Source organism: Salvelinus namaycush, chromosome 18 (assembly GCF_016432855.1).
Source record: "Salvelinus namaycush isolate Seneca chromosome 18, SaNama_1.0, whole genome shotgun sequence".
Lineage (NCBI taxonomy): Eukaryota > Metazoa > Chordata > Actinopteri > Salmoniformes > Salmonidae > Salvelinus > Salvelinus namaycush.
Window position 1 is genome coordinate 11,408,861 of NC_052324.1, and position 16,339 is coordinate 11,425,199.

The 16,339-nt window shown below is 42.3% G+C and overlaps 1 protein-coding gene across 1 annotated transcript in view; it reads left to right on the forward strand.

The window, feature by feature from the left end:
* Positions 1-14,767, forward strand: part of LOC120063539 (small G protein signaling modulator 1-like) — a 48,267-nt gene extending 33,500 nt beyond the window's left edge. The window contains exons 18-24 of the mRNA XM_039013901.1: positions 5,742-7,376; positions 7,497-7,621; positions 7,786-7,868; positions 8,580-8,689; positions 10,297-10,393; positions 10,977-11,144; positions 13,926-14,767. Of these exons, the coding sequence (XP_038869829.1) occupies positions 5,742-7,376; positions 7,497-7,621; positions 7,786-7,868; positions 8,580-8,689; positions 10,297-10,393; positions 10,977-11,144; positions 13,926-14,014 (2,307 nt within the window). The 3' untranslated portion in view covers positions 14,015-14,767. The remainder of the gene's footprint in view (positions 1-5,741; positions 7,377-7,496; positions 7,622-7,785; positions 7,869-8,579; positions 8,690-10,296; positions 10,394-10,976; positions 11,145-13,925) is intronic.
* Positions 14,768-16,339: the final 1,572 nt, after the last annotated feature.

Here is a 16,339-nt window from a genome sequence, read left to right on the forward strand (position 1 = left end):
GATTGACTGACGTTCATGTCTTCAAGTAATGATGGACTGTTGTTTCTCTTTGCTTATTTGAGCTGTTCTTGCCATAATAGCTATAAATAAAGAAAAACCCTTGAATGAGTAGGTGTGTCCAAACTTTTGACTGCTACTGTATCTGTAATACAAGGTTAATAAAAATAATTACTACTGTGCATGGTTCTCCCTTCATTGCAACTTTTTCACTATGTTTTGGTAGTGACAAATTTAGTGGGGTGATAAGGAATTCAGGTAAATATTTCAAATAGGCAATACACTCAAAGTGTGTGACTAATATATACTGTATGTTGGAATAGTTTTTCTTCCAACCCCCAATTTGCACCACTTCTGTAGAATGACTCATACACTAAGCTGCTTAGTCCCTCAATACTGAAAAGTGAACTGTAGAACGATTGTCTCGCAATCACTATTTTCATGGAAATATGTTGTATTATGGCTTCAAGATAAACATCTAAGAGCGCCTCCAAAAGCTAGAAATCGTTACGACACACAATTTGTTGCTTTTTCTCATACAAAAAATCTTTCAATTTTTGTCATTCATACAACTATGATATTCCTAATGTTTCAAACCTATTGAATAACTCTAGTCCAGGGTTTCCCAAACCCTGTCCTCGGGAACCAAAGGGGTGCGTGCGTGTTTTGGTTTTTGACAGCTTTGATCAGCTGTGTTAGGGCAAAAACCAAAATGTGCACAGAGTTTTGGAAAATGTAAAAGAAAGAAAATGATGGGGAAGGGTAAAAATGATGGAATTCCAGTGTTGGTAGAAACAAATGTCAAAGCTGTGTCAAGTAAAGAAAAGCCAACTGTCCTAGGTGGTGCATTTGCAGTGGTTCATTGATGTCAGCACCTGTATGATGAGAGAAAGATGAGACGTTGGGAAAAGTTAAAAGGAGCATGGACATGTTTCAAAGAAAAAAGGGGAGTACGGAGAAGCTATGGATGCAGAGTTCTCTATGTATGATATGACAAGGACGTTGGAGGGATGCGGGCGGACTGCTCCTTGATAAGATAGGGTGTGTCATGTGATGTTTAACATGCACCGGACAGTGTGTTGGAAGGAGTGTTAGGGTTGTATAATAAGGTGCTGCGGACTGGGGTGATATCTGCTGGGTGGAAACGTGTGGTGGTCCAGAATTGTCAATGTGGTTTGAAGTGGACAATGGTACTTCTCTGGGACGTGTGGTTAGTCCGGTGTTGTTCACCCTGATGATAGATTATATATTTAAAAAGGTGGGACACGGACTTGGTGTGGCCTTGTATGCTGATGATGGGGCTGTATGGGAGAGAGGTAGGAATGTGAAATATGTGATGAGGAAGAAGCTGTGGGAGATGTGGAAGATTGGTCTCTAACATGGTGGTTTAAGACGTCTGTGGTCAAGACCTGCTTTATGGTGTTTGTATAGGAGGAAGGTTAAAGATGTTAGGCTGCAAATATACGTTCAGGATATAGATCGGGTGTCTGAGTTGAAGTATTTAGGGTATGTGGTTTGATGAGAGGCTTACGTGGAAGAGACATGTTGAGTATATTGAAAATAGGGGAGGAAGGTGTTGAACCTCATGAGGGCAGTGGCAGGATATGATTGGGGGTCGTATAGACAAACACTGTTGTATATGTATCAGGCATTGATCAGGTCATCTTTGGATTATGGGTGCTTTGTATATGGATCGGCAGCCAAAACGGTACTACAGCGCCTGGATAGGATACAGTCAAGGGCCCTGAGAGTGTGTGTTGGTGCCTTCAGGACGACACCTGTTGAGGCATTGCAGGTTGATAGTGGGGAACTGGCACTGAGGATAAAGCGGGACAAACTTGCATTAGCGTACTCGGAAAGGTTGAAAAGGAGTTCAGAAAGATATCCTGCGGTCATGGCAAATGGGGAATGTTGGGAGTGAGGAGTGGGTAAGCAGAAGGCGTACGGGTGGACAATTGGGCAGAAAGTGGTAGAATATGGACTAGGGGAGAGCGAGATAGGGTCGGCAATTGCATTGGGGAACGTTCCTCCGAGGTTGTTTCCGAAAACAAGTGTAGCTGTGGATATGATTGAGGGAAGGAGAGAATGGGGTGAGGACATGAGACGGGGTGTGGAGATGTATACATATATACACACTACCGTTCAAAGGTTTGGGGTCACTTAGAAATGTCCTTGTTTTTGAAAGAAAAGCAATTTTTTGGTCCATTTAAAATAACATCAAATTGATCAGAAATACAGTGTAGACATTGTTAATGACTATTGTAGCTGGAAACGGCAGATTTTTAATGGAATATCTACATAGGCGTACAGAGGCCCATTATCAGCAAACATCACTCCTGTGTTCCAATGGCACGTTGTGTTAGCTAATCCAAGTTTATCATTTTAAAAGGCTAATTGATCATTAGAAAACCCTTTTGCAATTATGTTAGCACAGCTGAAAGCTGTTATGCTGATTAAAGAAGCAATAAAACTGGCCTTCTTTAGACTAGTTGAGTATCTGGAGCATCAGCATTTGTGGGATCGATTACAGGCTCAAAATGTCCAGAAACAAAGAACTTTCTTCTGTATCTCGTCAGTCTATTCTTGTTCTGAGAAATGAAGGCTATTCCATGTGAGAAATTGACAAGAAACTGAAGATCTCGAACAACACTGTGTACTACTCCCTTCACAGAACAGCGCAAACTGGCTCTAAACAGAATAGAAAGAGGAGTGGGAGGCCCCGGTGCACAACTGAGCAAGAGGACAAGTACATTAGATTGTCTAGTTTGACAAACAGGCACCTCACAAGTCCTCAACTAGCAGCTTCATTAAACAGTATCCACAAAACACTAGTGTGTGTGTATGTATGTATGTATGTATATATATATATATATATATATATATATATATATATATATATATATATATATATATATACAGTTGAAGTTTACATACACCTTAGCCAAATACATTTAAACTCAGTTTTTCACAATTCCTGACATTTAATCCTGTCTTAGGTCAGGTAGGATCACCACTTTATTTTAAGAATGCGAAATATCAGAAAAGTAGTAGAGAATGATTTATTTCAGTTTTTATTTCTTTCATCACATTCCCAGTGGGTCAGAAGTTTACATACACTCAATTAGTATTTGGTAGCATGGCCTTGAAATTGTTTAACTTGGGTAAAACGTTTCGGGTAGCCTTCCACAAGCTTCCCACTATAAGTTGGGTGAATTTTGTCCCATTCCTTCTGACAGAGCTGGTGTAACTGAGTCAGGTTTGTAGGCCTCCTTGATCGCACACGCTTTTTCAGTTCTGCCCACAAATTTTCTATGGGATTGAGGTCAGGGCTTTGTGATGGCCACTCCAATACCTTGACTTTGTTGTCCTTAAGCCATTTTGGCACAACTTTGGAAGTATGGTTGGGGTCTTTGTCCATTTGGAAGACCCATTTGTGACCAAGCTTTAACTTCCTGACTGATGTTTTGAGATGTTGCTTCAATATATCCACATAATTGTCCTACCTCATGATGACATCTATTTTGTGAAGTGCACCAGTCCCTCCTGCAGCAAAGCACCCCCACAACATGATGCTGCCACCCCCAACACAGTTGGGATGGTGTTCTTCGGCTTGCAAGCGTTCCGCTTTTTCCTCCGAACATAACAATGGTCATTATGGCCTAACAGTTCTATTTTTGTTTCATCAGACCAGAGGACATTTCTCCAAAAAGTACGATCTTTGTCCCCATGTGCAGTTGCAAACCGTAGTCTGGCTTTTTTATGGCGGTTTTTGAGCAGTGGCTTCTTCCTTGCTGAGCGGCCTTTCAGGTTATGTCGATATAGGACTGGTTTTACTGTGGATATAGATACTTTTGTACCTGTTTCCTCCAGCATCTTCACAAGGTCCTTTGCTGTTGTTCTGGGATTGATTTGCACTTTTCGCACCAAAGTACATTCATCTCTAGGAGACAGAACGCATCTCCTTCCTGAGCGGTATGATGGCTGCGTGGTCCCATGGTGTTTATACTTGCGTGCTATTGTTTGTACAGATGAACGTGGTACCTTCAGGCGTTTGGAAATTGCTTCCTAGGATGAACCCGACTTGTGGAGGTCTACGATTTTCTTTCTGAGGTCTTGGCTGATTTCTTTTGATTTTCCCATGATGTCAGCCAAAGAGGCACTGAGTTTGAAGGTAGGCATTGAAATACATCCACAGGTACACCTCCAATTGACTCAAATGATGTCAATTAGCCTATCAGAAGCTTCTAAAGCCATGACATAATTTTCTGGAATTTTCAGAAAGGCACAGTCAACTTAGTGTATGTAAACTTCTGACTCACTGGAATTGTGATACAGTGAATTATAAGTGAAATAATCTGTCTGTAAGCAATTGTTGAAAAAACTACTTGTGTCATGCACAAAGTAGATGTCCTAACTGACTTGCCAAAACTATAGTTTGTTATCAAGAAATTTGTGGAGTGGTTGAAAAACGAGTTTTAATGACTCCAACCTAAGTGTATGTAAACTTCCGATTTAAACTGTATATATGTATATATATATATATGTATATATATTTTATAAAATCTTTTTTTATTTGTTTTTAAGGATATATATATATATATATATATACACAGATGGTTCAAAGGATCCAGTCAGTGGTAGGGTGGGGGCAGGAGTGTATATCCCAGATTTCAATGTTAGAGTATGTAAGCGATTAACTGATTATGTGTCAGTGTAGGTTGCCGAGTTGATGGCCATGATTATAGGTTTGAGATGGGTGGAGGAGGTGAAACCATTCAGAGTGGTGATCTGTCCTGATTCAGCTGCAGTGTTGAGTAGTGTGAAGACAGGCAGGTCGGATAGGGGAGACTTGTGTATGGAGATGATGGAGCTGTTAATGGGATTGGAGAGGATGGGAGTGGTGGTAAGCTTTTGTTGGGTTCCTCCCCAAGTGGGTGTGGAGGGTAATGAGAAGGCTGATGTGGTGGCTAAGAGTGCGGTGAGGAGAGAGGGTAGATATTCAGGTCCTGATGGGCCGTAGGGAAGTTAAGTCCTTTATCCAGGCAAAAGTGCTCGATCTTTGGCAAAGCGAGTGGGATGCTAATAGTGAGGGGAGGCAATTTTATTGCGTGCACCAGTCAGCTAAGGAAGAGGTGGGGAGTATGGGATGTAGTGCTGAATAGACTACAGTTTGGGCACACGGGTTTGAATGCCATTTTGTGGATGATTGGGAGACATGAAACAGGTCTGTGTGATGAGTGTTTAATGGAGGAAACTGTAGAGCATGTGTTGATATTTTGTGAACTGTATGACGTAGATAGGGAGAGGTTGTGTGAAAGGTTTAGAGAGGCTGGACGGGGTTGGGGTTTAGGTAGTGTAGTGGGGTGGGGTGAGGAAAGGGGAGGGAAATGTTGTCAAGGGCTCTATTTCACGTTCTTAGAGAAAATTGAATGAGGTAGGCCGTGACTGGCCTCACACTCCAGTACAGTAGGTGGCGGTGTATGCACCTTAAAAGTTGGATGCGATCCACCAACCCAATCTCAAAGAAGAAGAAGAAAAGTTTGGGAAACGCTGCTCTAGTCTATTACAGTTATATTGATATTGTTATATTATGTGTAAAGGGATCTTTTGCTTTTTTGAACCAGTATTCCTCAACCCCACATTATCTCGCCTGCTCAACCCCACATTCTCTCGCCTGCTAGTTCTTCAGTTCACATCCTCCCATCCCTTAGACTAGCCTGCTTCCCTTTGGCTTGTTCTTTTAGGTGTTTGAGTCTGTGGAGGAGGTGGATCAGATCGAGACCGAGCCCAAGAGCAAAGAGGCCAAACAGGTGCCCAAGATCCCCAATGGAGGAGCCCTGCCCAATGGGACCAGCTCCCCAGACTCGGGGCACCCCTCCTCTCGCAACTTCTCAGTCACCTCGGGCCTGTCAGACCGCTCTCTGAGCACAGAGGACAGCACTGCACCTGACACCACCCCTAAAAACATCACCAGCACTCCTCCACAGTTGGCCCCAGCCCCACAGAGCCCAGTCAAAGCCCATGAGGAAGAGTTGGAGGCAGACAGCCCAAAAGCCCAACCCCCGGCCCTGCAGGAGGAGAAGGACCTCCAGGCCAAGGACCCACCAGAGAAGGAGGAAAAAGAGAGTGCGACCGAAGTGACCCAGGAGATTGAGGGCAACGAGACAGAAGTGCCAGATATAGAAATAGACAAAAATACAGTGACAGTAGAGCCAGTGGAAACAGAAATGCCAGAAGTAGAAATTGACAAAAAGACAGAGAAGACAGAGGTGCCAGAGATTGAAATGGACAAAAAAACTGAGACAAGAGAGGACAAGGCAGCAGACCTAGGTGCGTTAGAGAGCCAGAAAATAGAGGCAGAAAATACTTCCGTGACTGAACCTGCCGAGACAGAAGAGGTAAGGATCAATGAAAAGGGGGACATTGAGTTACCGAAAGCAGAAGTGGATGCTGTAGAAGAAAGGGTGGAGTCCAAAACAGATGAGTTCAAAACAACGGAGGCTAAAGTGCCTGAGACCGAAGTGGTGAAAATGTTGGGTGGAGAGCCAACCATGCTAGCAGACACAGAGGAATTGCAGTCACTGGTACCAGAGACATTGAAAACTCGAGAGTCAAGAGAAACCGAGGACGAAGGATCAGAACCAGAGTCTGTAGATCCAGAAGAGAATGAAACATCCCAAACAAACCATAGAGAGCCAAAAGAGGAGAAGGCATTGACATCAACGATGACTGCAGAAGCAATGGAGGACAAGACATCAGAACTCGAGGATGAGCGAACTTCAGAGGCTGGAGAAACAAAGAGTGCTGAAACATCAGAAGTAAAGGAAGCCGAAGGAAAGACTATGGAAAAGACAGAAACTCAGAAAGAAGTAGAAGCCAATGAGACTTTAAAATTTGAAGAGGTAACCGAAACAAAGGTGGTCCAGACGGTGTCACACAAAGATGTTTCAGAGGAAAATGTGGAGGACATTACAAAATCTAAGGAAGTGGGAAAAAGAGAGGAGGAGGAGACCAAGCGGCCAGAGACGGAGAAGAATACAAGCCCCGAGGCAGACACCAGGGTGGCCACCACAGAATCTGAGGAGTCTCCTTCAGCCATTGAGATGGCAAAAGTCTCCATTGCCCCACTGTGGGACAGGATGGGTCCGTGCGATAGTTCCGGGGTCGGGGCTGCTCTCTCTGAGGGCTCAGTCCCCCATCTGGAGCTCCAACTGGAGGAGGAGGAGCAGTGCAAAACCAGCCCAGAGGGCACAGAGTCCAACTTGTCTGAGGAGCCCGAGATGGAGAGCATCTTCCCACAATTTGACTCACTGACCGTGGGCAGAGAGCTGAAAAACGAGGACATCTCTCCAGTGTCATCCATCGGGACCACCTATTCTGTAGGCACTTGGCATTTTATTTTCAGAATAATCCAGATTTATTTTGGTTTTTGGTTTTACAGTTACGAGTAAGTTATGCTTTAACATTTTGTGTGTGGGGGGGTTGCGCCTTTGTTGTAGCAAGAGCTTTTGGACATGTACACGATGAACCTGCACCGCATTGAGAAGGATGTCCAGCGATGTGACAGAAACTACTGGTACTTTACCCCTACCAACCTGGAGAAACTGCGCAACATCATGTGCAGGTAAAATAAAAACCATGTCTTTCATGATTCTCTAGTGCTCTTTTGCAGAAAGGTTTGGAAATAATCTATGACTCATTATGTTATGTGTGGAGCTCAATGTCAAATGGGAAAATAGGAAGAATGAATGAGTTACACCCACACATGATGCTGACTTCTCTTCTCAGCTATATCTGGCAGCACCTGGAGATTGGCTATGTGCAGGGCATGTGTGACCTGCTGGCTCCCCTCCTTGTCATTCTGGATGATGGTGAGTTAACGCCGTTGAGTCAAGGCTGTGACTGTGTGTGTTCCTCCCTCACTCTCCTCCTTGGTATTTGCGATATGAATTCTGCGATGGAAGAAGAATGTGTCAACCTTCAAGATTATTTTGCCTTCCGAAATTTGATTTGATCAGTCCTTTTTTTAACTCGCACACATACAGATGTAGGATCTTAATTTGATCACTCTTTTGTTGCTGAAAATTGCAGGAAGTGCAGATGAGCTTCGTGATTGACATAATTTCACTGAAAACCCACACTAACGCACGGTTACATTAACGGTATTTCACTTCATGTAGCCTACTTTTGGCCAGTTAATAGCCTAACCACCGATCAAGGAACATAACGGACTAAACATTCAAATCCTGTTTCGACAGGATTACTTTTCTGTGGCAATAGGTCAAATTAAGATTCTACATAAGCTTAGTCAAACAACAATCAGTCAATGAGACTCATCATAGACTGGCTCTATATCATACGGTGGTATTGGAATGTAAAGAAAGAGTACAATGAATATAATCTTATGAAACAGAGGACAGGGATACTGTTGTGCTTCGGGGAGGACAGCAGAAATGGCGATGGAAGTGGACCGCTCAATATTTCTCTGTCTTTCCTCAATCTCTCTCCTGGTCTTTCCTCATCTCTCCCTGTGTCTTTTTTCTCTATTTCTTTCTCACTCTCACTCACTCACTCTCACTCAGAGGCCATGGCCTTCAGCTGTTTCACTGAGCTCATGAAGCGGATGAATCAGAACTTCCCCCATGGCGGTGGCATGGACACTCAATTTGCCAACATGCGCTCTCTCATCCAGGTGAGGCCACAGAGACACTTTGTAACTTCTATATATACACTAATGTATGTATTCAGACCCTTGACTTTTTCCACATTTTGTTACATTACAGCTTTATTCTAAAATGAAGGGAAAAAACAATTTAATTCATCAATCTACACACAATAGTCCATAATGACGAAGCAAAAACAGGTTTTTAGAAATGTTTGCACATTTTTTGTAAATGTATACAAAAATAAACTGAAAAATCACATTTACATTTAGTATTCAGACCCTTTACAGTTTTTTGAGGTATAACGCTACAAGCTTGGCACACCTGTATTTGGGGAGTTTCTCCCATTCTTCTCTGCAGATCCTCTCAAGCTCTGTCAGGTTGGATGGGGAGCATCTCGGCACAGCTATTGTCAGATGTCTCCAGAGATGTTCTATCGGGTTCAAGTCTGGGCTCTGGCTGGGCCACTTAAGGACATTCAGAGACTTTTCCCGAAGCCACTACTGCGTTGTCTTGGCTATGTGCTTAGGGTCGTTGTCCTGTTGGAAGTTGAACCTTCGCCCCCAGTCTGAGGTCCTGAGCGCTCTGGAGCAGGCTTTCATCAAGGATCTCTCTGTACTTGGCTCTGTTCGTCTTTCCCTCGATCCTGACTAGTCTCCCAGTCCATGCCACTGAAAAACATCCCCACAGCATGATGCTGCCACCACCATGCTTCACTGTAGGTATGGTGCCAGGTTTCCTCCAGACATGACGCTTGGCATTCAGGCCAAAGAGTTCAATCTTGGTTTCATCAGACCAGAAAATCTTGTTTCTCGTGGTCTGAGAGTCCTTTAGGTGCCTTTTGGCAAACTCCAAGCAGGCTGTCATGTGCCTTTTACTGAGGAGTGGCTTCTGTCTGGTCACTTTACAATAAAGGCCTGATTGGTGGAGTGCTGCAGAGATGGTTGTACTTCTGGAAGGTTCTCCCATTTCCACAGAGGAACTCTGGAGCTCTGCCAGAGTGACCATCGGGTTCTTGGTCACCTCCCTGACCAAGGCCCTTCTCCCCGATTGCTCAGTTTGGCCGGACGGCCAGTTCTAGGAAGAGTCTTGGTGGTTCCTAACTTCTTCCAATTAATAATGATGGAGGACACTGTGTCCTTGGGGACCTTCAACGCTGAATACATTTTTCGGTACCCTTCCCCAGATCTGTGTCTCGAAACAATCCTGTCTCGGAGCTCTACGGACATTTCCTTAAACCTCATGACTTGATTTTTGCTCTGACATGCACTGTCAACTGTGAGACCTTATAGAGCCAGGTGTGTGCCTTTCCAAATCATGTCCAATCAATTAAATTGACCACAGAAACATCTCAAGGATGATCAATGGAAACAGGATGCACCAACAAAGGAGGGACCAACTCCATATTAATTCCCATGATACTTTTAGTCAAGTAGTGTATATTTTGACATGCATCCAGTTGTTTTCATGAATAGTAGGATGCAGTGAATATAACACATCCAACTTTGTTCTCCACTAACCTCCCCCTCCTCTCTTCCCGACCCTTTTCCTCTACTCCCCCCAACCATCCCTCTTCCTTCAACTGTCTGTGTGCCCTCTCTCCTACTCCTTCCTCTCTCCTCTTACCCCTCTGTAGATCCTGGATTCGGAGCTCTTTGAGCTCATGCACCAAAATGGCGACTACACCCACTTCTACTTCTGCTACCGATGGTTCCTTCTAGACTTAAAGCGTGGTAATAATTACATCCTGCTATTAGGGGATTTTATACCATAGCAAATGCCAATTAAACTTAAAGGAGAGTGTTTTCATACCGTCAACCAAATGTCAAACAGCAAAGAAGAAGGCTAACAAGACCTAGTTCTAATGAGCCGTTTCCACATAAAAGATATGTAAGATCACTTAGGAAAAACAGGCCCACCTGGGTAACTAGGGGGCCCTGCCTTGGTTGGGTAACTGATTCAGGGTCAGCCCTAGCCTTTTGGGGGCCCTAAGCGAGAATTGGTTGGGGGGCCCACCCACCGGGCGGGCAAAATATTTTAGTTGCCCCCCCCCCCCTCTTGACGGCGGAGAGAGTTAATTTTCTGCAATTGTACACATTTTGCCATGGGGCAGAGAGGCATTTTTTTTTTTCAGTTTTAAAGCCAATTACCTGAAATTCGACACATTTTGCCATGACTTATGCCATGTTATTGATATCTGAGTGAGAGTGACTAACAACATCAATGGGGGCCACCCGGGGCTGATTTGTTAATCCGGCTCTGCCATACCCCAACCACACCTGACTTCTGCATCCACTGTATCTTTTTCTCTCTCAGAGCTGGTGTATGACGATGTGTTTGCGGTGTGGGAGACCATCTGGGCAGCGAAGTACGCCTCCTCTGGCCACTTTGTCCTCTTCATCGCTCTGGCACTGGTGGAGGTCTACCGGGACATCATTCTGGAGAACAACATGGACTTCACCGACATCATTAAGTTTTTCAACGGTACATTGTCTTAACAATGAATCAACATTCATTCAATTGTTTGTGGAGCATTGGAAGTCTGGAGTCTTTCTTCATACAGTTGCCCTAGTTTAAAAGTTACCCTTCACCGCGACGCAGGTGGTTTTAAGAAGATCAAACTTAAATTGAGCCTGCTCCCACAGTGTTACAGTGTGACGCTAGCAAGAAAAAACGAAAACATTTCAACCAGCATATCGAGAGCTTAGGACAGTGGAATCACAGTGGAGTCAACACTACGTGTAGTTGTTACTCAACTGTCGAGTTGATTTTCGTTAACTCTATGAGTGTAAAAGACATGGGTGGGGCCTCATTATTCTTCCCAGAATGCTTTGTTGCAGGTAGATTTTGTTTAATAGATTGTTTTAGTATCTACGTTTCTGCATGCACATTGATTGATTAATTGATCTTATACGATACAAAGATAAATAACTTACATTTTTCTAAACGAATCCAATCTGTAAATGGTTGGATTTATTGCACCTGTTACTAAAATGGTTGTTCCAGTTTAGATGGTTTAGGTAGTCTTGTTTATCAAGTCCTTCACCATTGCAGTCATTCTGAATGCAGGTTGTGGGTGATAAAATATTCATAGTGTTGAATATCCTCGCTCTGGCTGGATTCCAATAGGAATTACTAATCACTTCACTAACCATCTTATTGTGACATGCAGGTCAGATGTGGCCCATGAGCCACTATTTTCAGGCCACAATGTTGGGGATAACCAGGCTACAACTAAAGGGCTTATAAAATGTATAATATATGGTCATAGAGGGTTTATTTTTAATTGAAAGACTCACTTAGGTAATCACTTGGTTAAGGCTTCAGGACTAGTTATTGAATGCAACAACCATGGCTCTGTCACTAACAACACAGTCATGGGTGGGTATCTCTCACATTCACTTGAAAGGCATGCTGGGAATTCTGCAACAAAAAAATCCTTTATTTAACTAGGCAAGTCAGTTAAGAACAAATTCTCATTTACAATGACGGCCTAGGAACAGTGGGTTAACTTCCTTGTTCAGGGGCAGAACGACAGATTTTTACCTTGTCAGCTCGGGGATTCGATCTTGCAACCTTTTGGTTACTAGTCCAACGCTCTAACCACTGAGGGGCCTCCCACTCCTCTTTCTATTCTGGTTAGGGCCAGTTTGCACTGTTCTGTGACTGGAGTAGTACACAGCTCTGTACGAGATCTCCAGTTTCTTGGCAGTTTTTCGCATGGAATAGCCTTCATTTCTCAGAACAAGAATAGACTGACAAGTTTCAGAAGAAAGTTCTTTGTTTCTGGCCATTTTGAGCCTGTAATCGAACCCACAAATGCTGATGCTCCAGATACTCAACTAGTCTAAAGAAGGCCAGTTTTATTGCTTCTTTAATCAGCACAACAGTTTTCAGCTGTGTTAACATAATTGCAAAAGGGTTTTCTAATGATCAATTAGCCTTTTAAAATGATAAACTTAGATTAGCTAGCACAACGTGCCATTGGAACACAGGAGTGATGTTTGCTGATAATGGGCCTCTCTACGCCTATGTAGATATTCCATTTTAAAAATCTGCCTTTTCCAGCTACAATAGTCATTTACAACATTAACAATGTCTACACTGTATTTCTGATCAATTTCATGTTATTTTAATGGACAAAAAAATTTGCTTTTCTTTCAAAAACAAGGACATTTCTAGGTGACCCCAAATTTTTGAACAGTAGTGTAATTTCAACATATTTATTGTATCAAATGGTAGCCTACAATAGCATATAGATGAATAGGCTACTTGATGGCCAACAGATGCAAATGTACAGTATCAGTTTCATTGAGGACTTTTCCCATAAAATGAACCACGCGAGGGAGTTCCAAAACTTCCATTTCAAATTTCAATTCGGGCAGCTCCCAAGACCCAAGAACTGAGCATGAATAAAACACTTAGCTTGATACCGTTTTCTTTAAGCAAAGTCAACATTAGAATGCAGTTTAAACCAAGTCAACATTAGAATGCAGTTTAAACCAAGTCAACATTAGAATGCAGTTTAAACCAAGTCAACATTAGAATGCAGTTTAAACCAAGTCAACATTAGAATGCAGTTTAAACCACCTCAGAGCAAATGTATGTAATTCGCTACAAGTCGTTTCCCACTGCTGCTTTGTCTCCACTAAGTGTGTGCTGCTCCCTCTCCTCTCGCTCACACGACTCAGACAAGTTTCCCATCAAAGTGGAAACTTGAGGCCCAACATAACAATCCTGTCACAACAGACAATGCCATTAACATTGTGAATGCTGAACATTGTGAATGGGATTATATTTTCCCGCTGTACCCAAACCTGAACTGAACCGTGACCCCAAAACCGCACTACTTTCCAAACCATGGGTTTGGTGAACCATTACACACCTATGGGTCACATATCATTTCTAAGAACATTTTACATTTAACACTGTGAATGTCTAAATTCTGATCTCAAATTGTATGTGTACAGTACTACAGTATACCTTTTTTTATGGTAAACTGTAGATTATAGATGTATTTTTGATGTGGAGCGTTCCACTGCTTTAATTTCCTAGAGAAATCTTAAAGTAAATTTTTTTTGTAGTAATTTCCCACTTTGTCAATAGCTGAAAGGCAAATAATAATGTTGAATGAGTACCTGTGCTGAGTAAGTTAATGGTTCAATGAATAACACACACACACAAAATAAATATGGTATTATAGCCTTGTGCATCAATGTTGGAAGTGGTCCAGCGGGAATGAAATCTTCTCTCATCTCCTTTCAGAAATGGCTGAGCATCACAACAGCAAGCAGATCCTGACACTGGCCCGGGAACTGGTGTGCAAGGTGCAGACTCTCATTGAGAACAAGTGATCTCCAGGAGTCATCCACTTCTCTTCCCCAACAGTCTTTCTCAAACATAGAGATAGATAGAGGACTCATATTTGTATCTGTTCCATTATAGCGTCTGTGACAGCATGGGCAGTGCCGTTGAGGCTATCTCCATTTCAAAGTAGTCCATTTTCTTCTTTACGATTGGCTGATCTCTCCTGATGACACGGTGCTGCCCATGCTAAATCAGCATTTTGACTAATAGAGACCTCTATCGTTCTCTATGGTCATATTGAACAGCTGCAACCGAACAGAAAGATCAGGGTCCAGTTCATTAGGCACCAAATGGAATAAAACAGACGTAGGGAGGCACTACTTAGACTAGTCCTATAAGAAACTGTCACTTTCATTTTCAGTCACCAAATGTTTTAAAACGTTTTCAATTGCGTGCCTTGATGAACATGACTGAGATGTGCTCCACTGTTCACTACCTTCTCCTTATCTATGTAATACCAGCCAGGGTATAACATTTCATGCTATACCGGTACTCTGTCATTTCAGGTCATGTCATGGAACACCAAGGGAATGGTGACTTTTACCTCCAGTTATTCTGTCAGTGAAAGTTTGATTTATTTTTAATTGTTAACTGTGACATATACTTAGTCATCATAGGATGTGTATGTGGTATGCCTTGTATACACTGGCCTGTCTTGATTGAAGTGGGGTTAGAATATACAGACCCAGTTCAAATGAATATAGAAAAAAAATTCTCCCATAGTTACTCAAGAACTGAATATCGGTTAACCATTTTATTTCATTTTGTCAAAATAAGATTAACAATTAGTCCTGGAATATTTTAAGATGTGATAGTTACCATGAATCTTTACTAAATGCAATTCAGTACAGGAGTAGGATTAACCTGGTTGAGTGAAATGTCCATAATGTTGGAGTTTAAACTTACATTTACAGCCTGTCTGGAGCAGTAGTTTACCTACGTAAATTAGTTGACAGGTAAGGTACCTACCAGATGTGTTGAATAAGTGGACTACCTCGTAAGTAACCTTGTCCCAAGTAAGTTGTTATTGCATGTAGGTAGGTGTTATATCACAATATATTTGAGAATTTCTTTAAACTGAAATGAAGAAAAATTATTCATTGGGTTGCTTAAAGCTGAAATCAGCAGTAGAAACAATAACAAAGCAATTTCCCCACCCCTGTTTTGGTAAAAATCTGAGGGATGGGGTTTGAGAAATGTAACCACTCTCAAATTCATAGACAGAGCTATGGATGCAAGGACTGATCCATCCATGATACATTTATTTAACTAGAAAAGTCTGTTAAGAATTCTTATTTACAATGACGGCCTACCCCGGCCAAACCTGGACGACGCCGGGCCAATTGTGCGCCGCCCTATGGGACTCCCGATCACGGCAGGTTGACCCTTTAAAGATAGAATGGTAACTTCTTACGCGGAGACATGAAAAGTCAGACAGTTCAAATAGTTTTTTCCTCTTCCTTCCATCTTTGATTAAATCACTGGTTTCTACATCATTTGTATTTGTTAAACTCCCAAATCAGCCAGGTCCTAACAGACACTTGCCACTTGTCTGTATCCCCTGTAAACCTGTGTGTATGGGCACGACGTGTGGCACTGCACACTGGTAGGAGTCATGAATCAGTTGGAACCATGTCAGTCATTTAGTAATGGGCAGAGTTTTGAGTATTTCTCATTCTGCCTTTTGTCTATTCTATATTATGTCTCTGTATACTGTTGTGTATTAATTGTACTTCAATGAGAACTACACAAAGGCAATTTTAAACCTTCAACCTTCAAAACATATTTATGATACATATATGATCGTACATGTGACTTATAGTTGTCTGAGCAGAAATGGGTCCCAAAAAAACAGTTGACTATTTAACATTGGTCTTATTTCTTTTTAAATTATTGATATACTCCAGTGAGCCACTCTATATTATGTCAGCTGTGTTGCTTTCTCAGAACCTCGTCTTGTCTTCTGGCATTTCATGTTCCACTGTTCTTTTAATCCACTTCTTAATGTTTTTTGTTTGTCTTTTGGAGAGGTGGTTGGCTGCATTTGCAGAGAGAGTGGAAATAGGATTCCAAAAAGAATGATGTATTCAGTTTTGCTTTACAAGTTGGAACATAATGGTGAATATCCTACTAGATATCCCAGCTATTGTGCTCTGTGACAATTGCCAATCATGGTTGCCAATTTAAGGTTGGGGGATGCTTAGATCCCTGGCCAGCAAGATCAAGACGGATATGGATATGGCCTTAGAAATCCATCTAAAACGGGTGAATCTAGGAAACAGATGAAGGATTAGGGTGTTTTACTATATCTT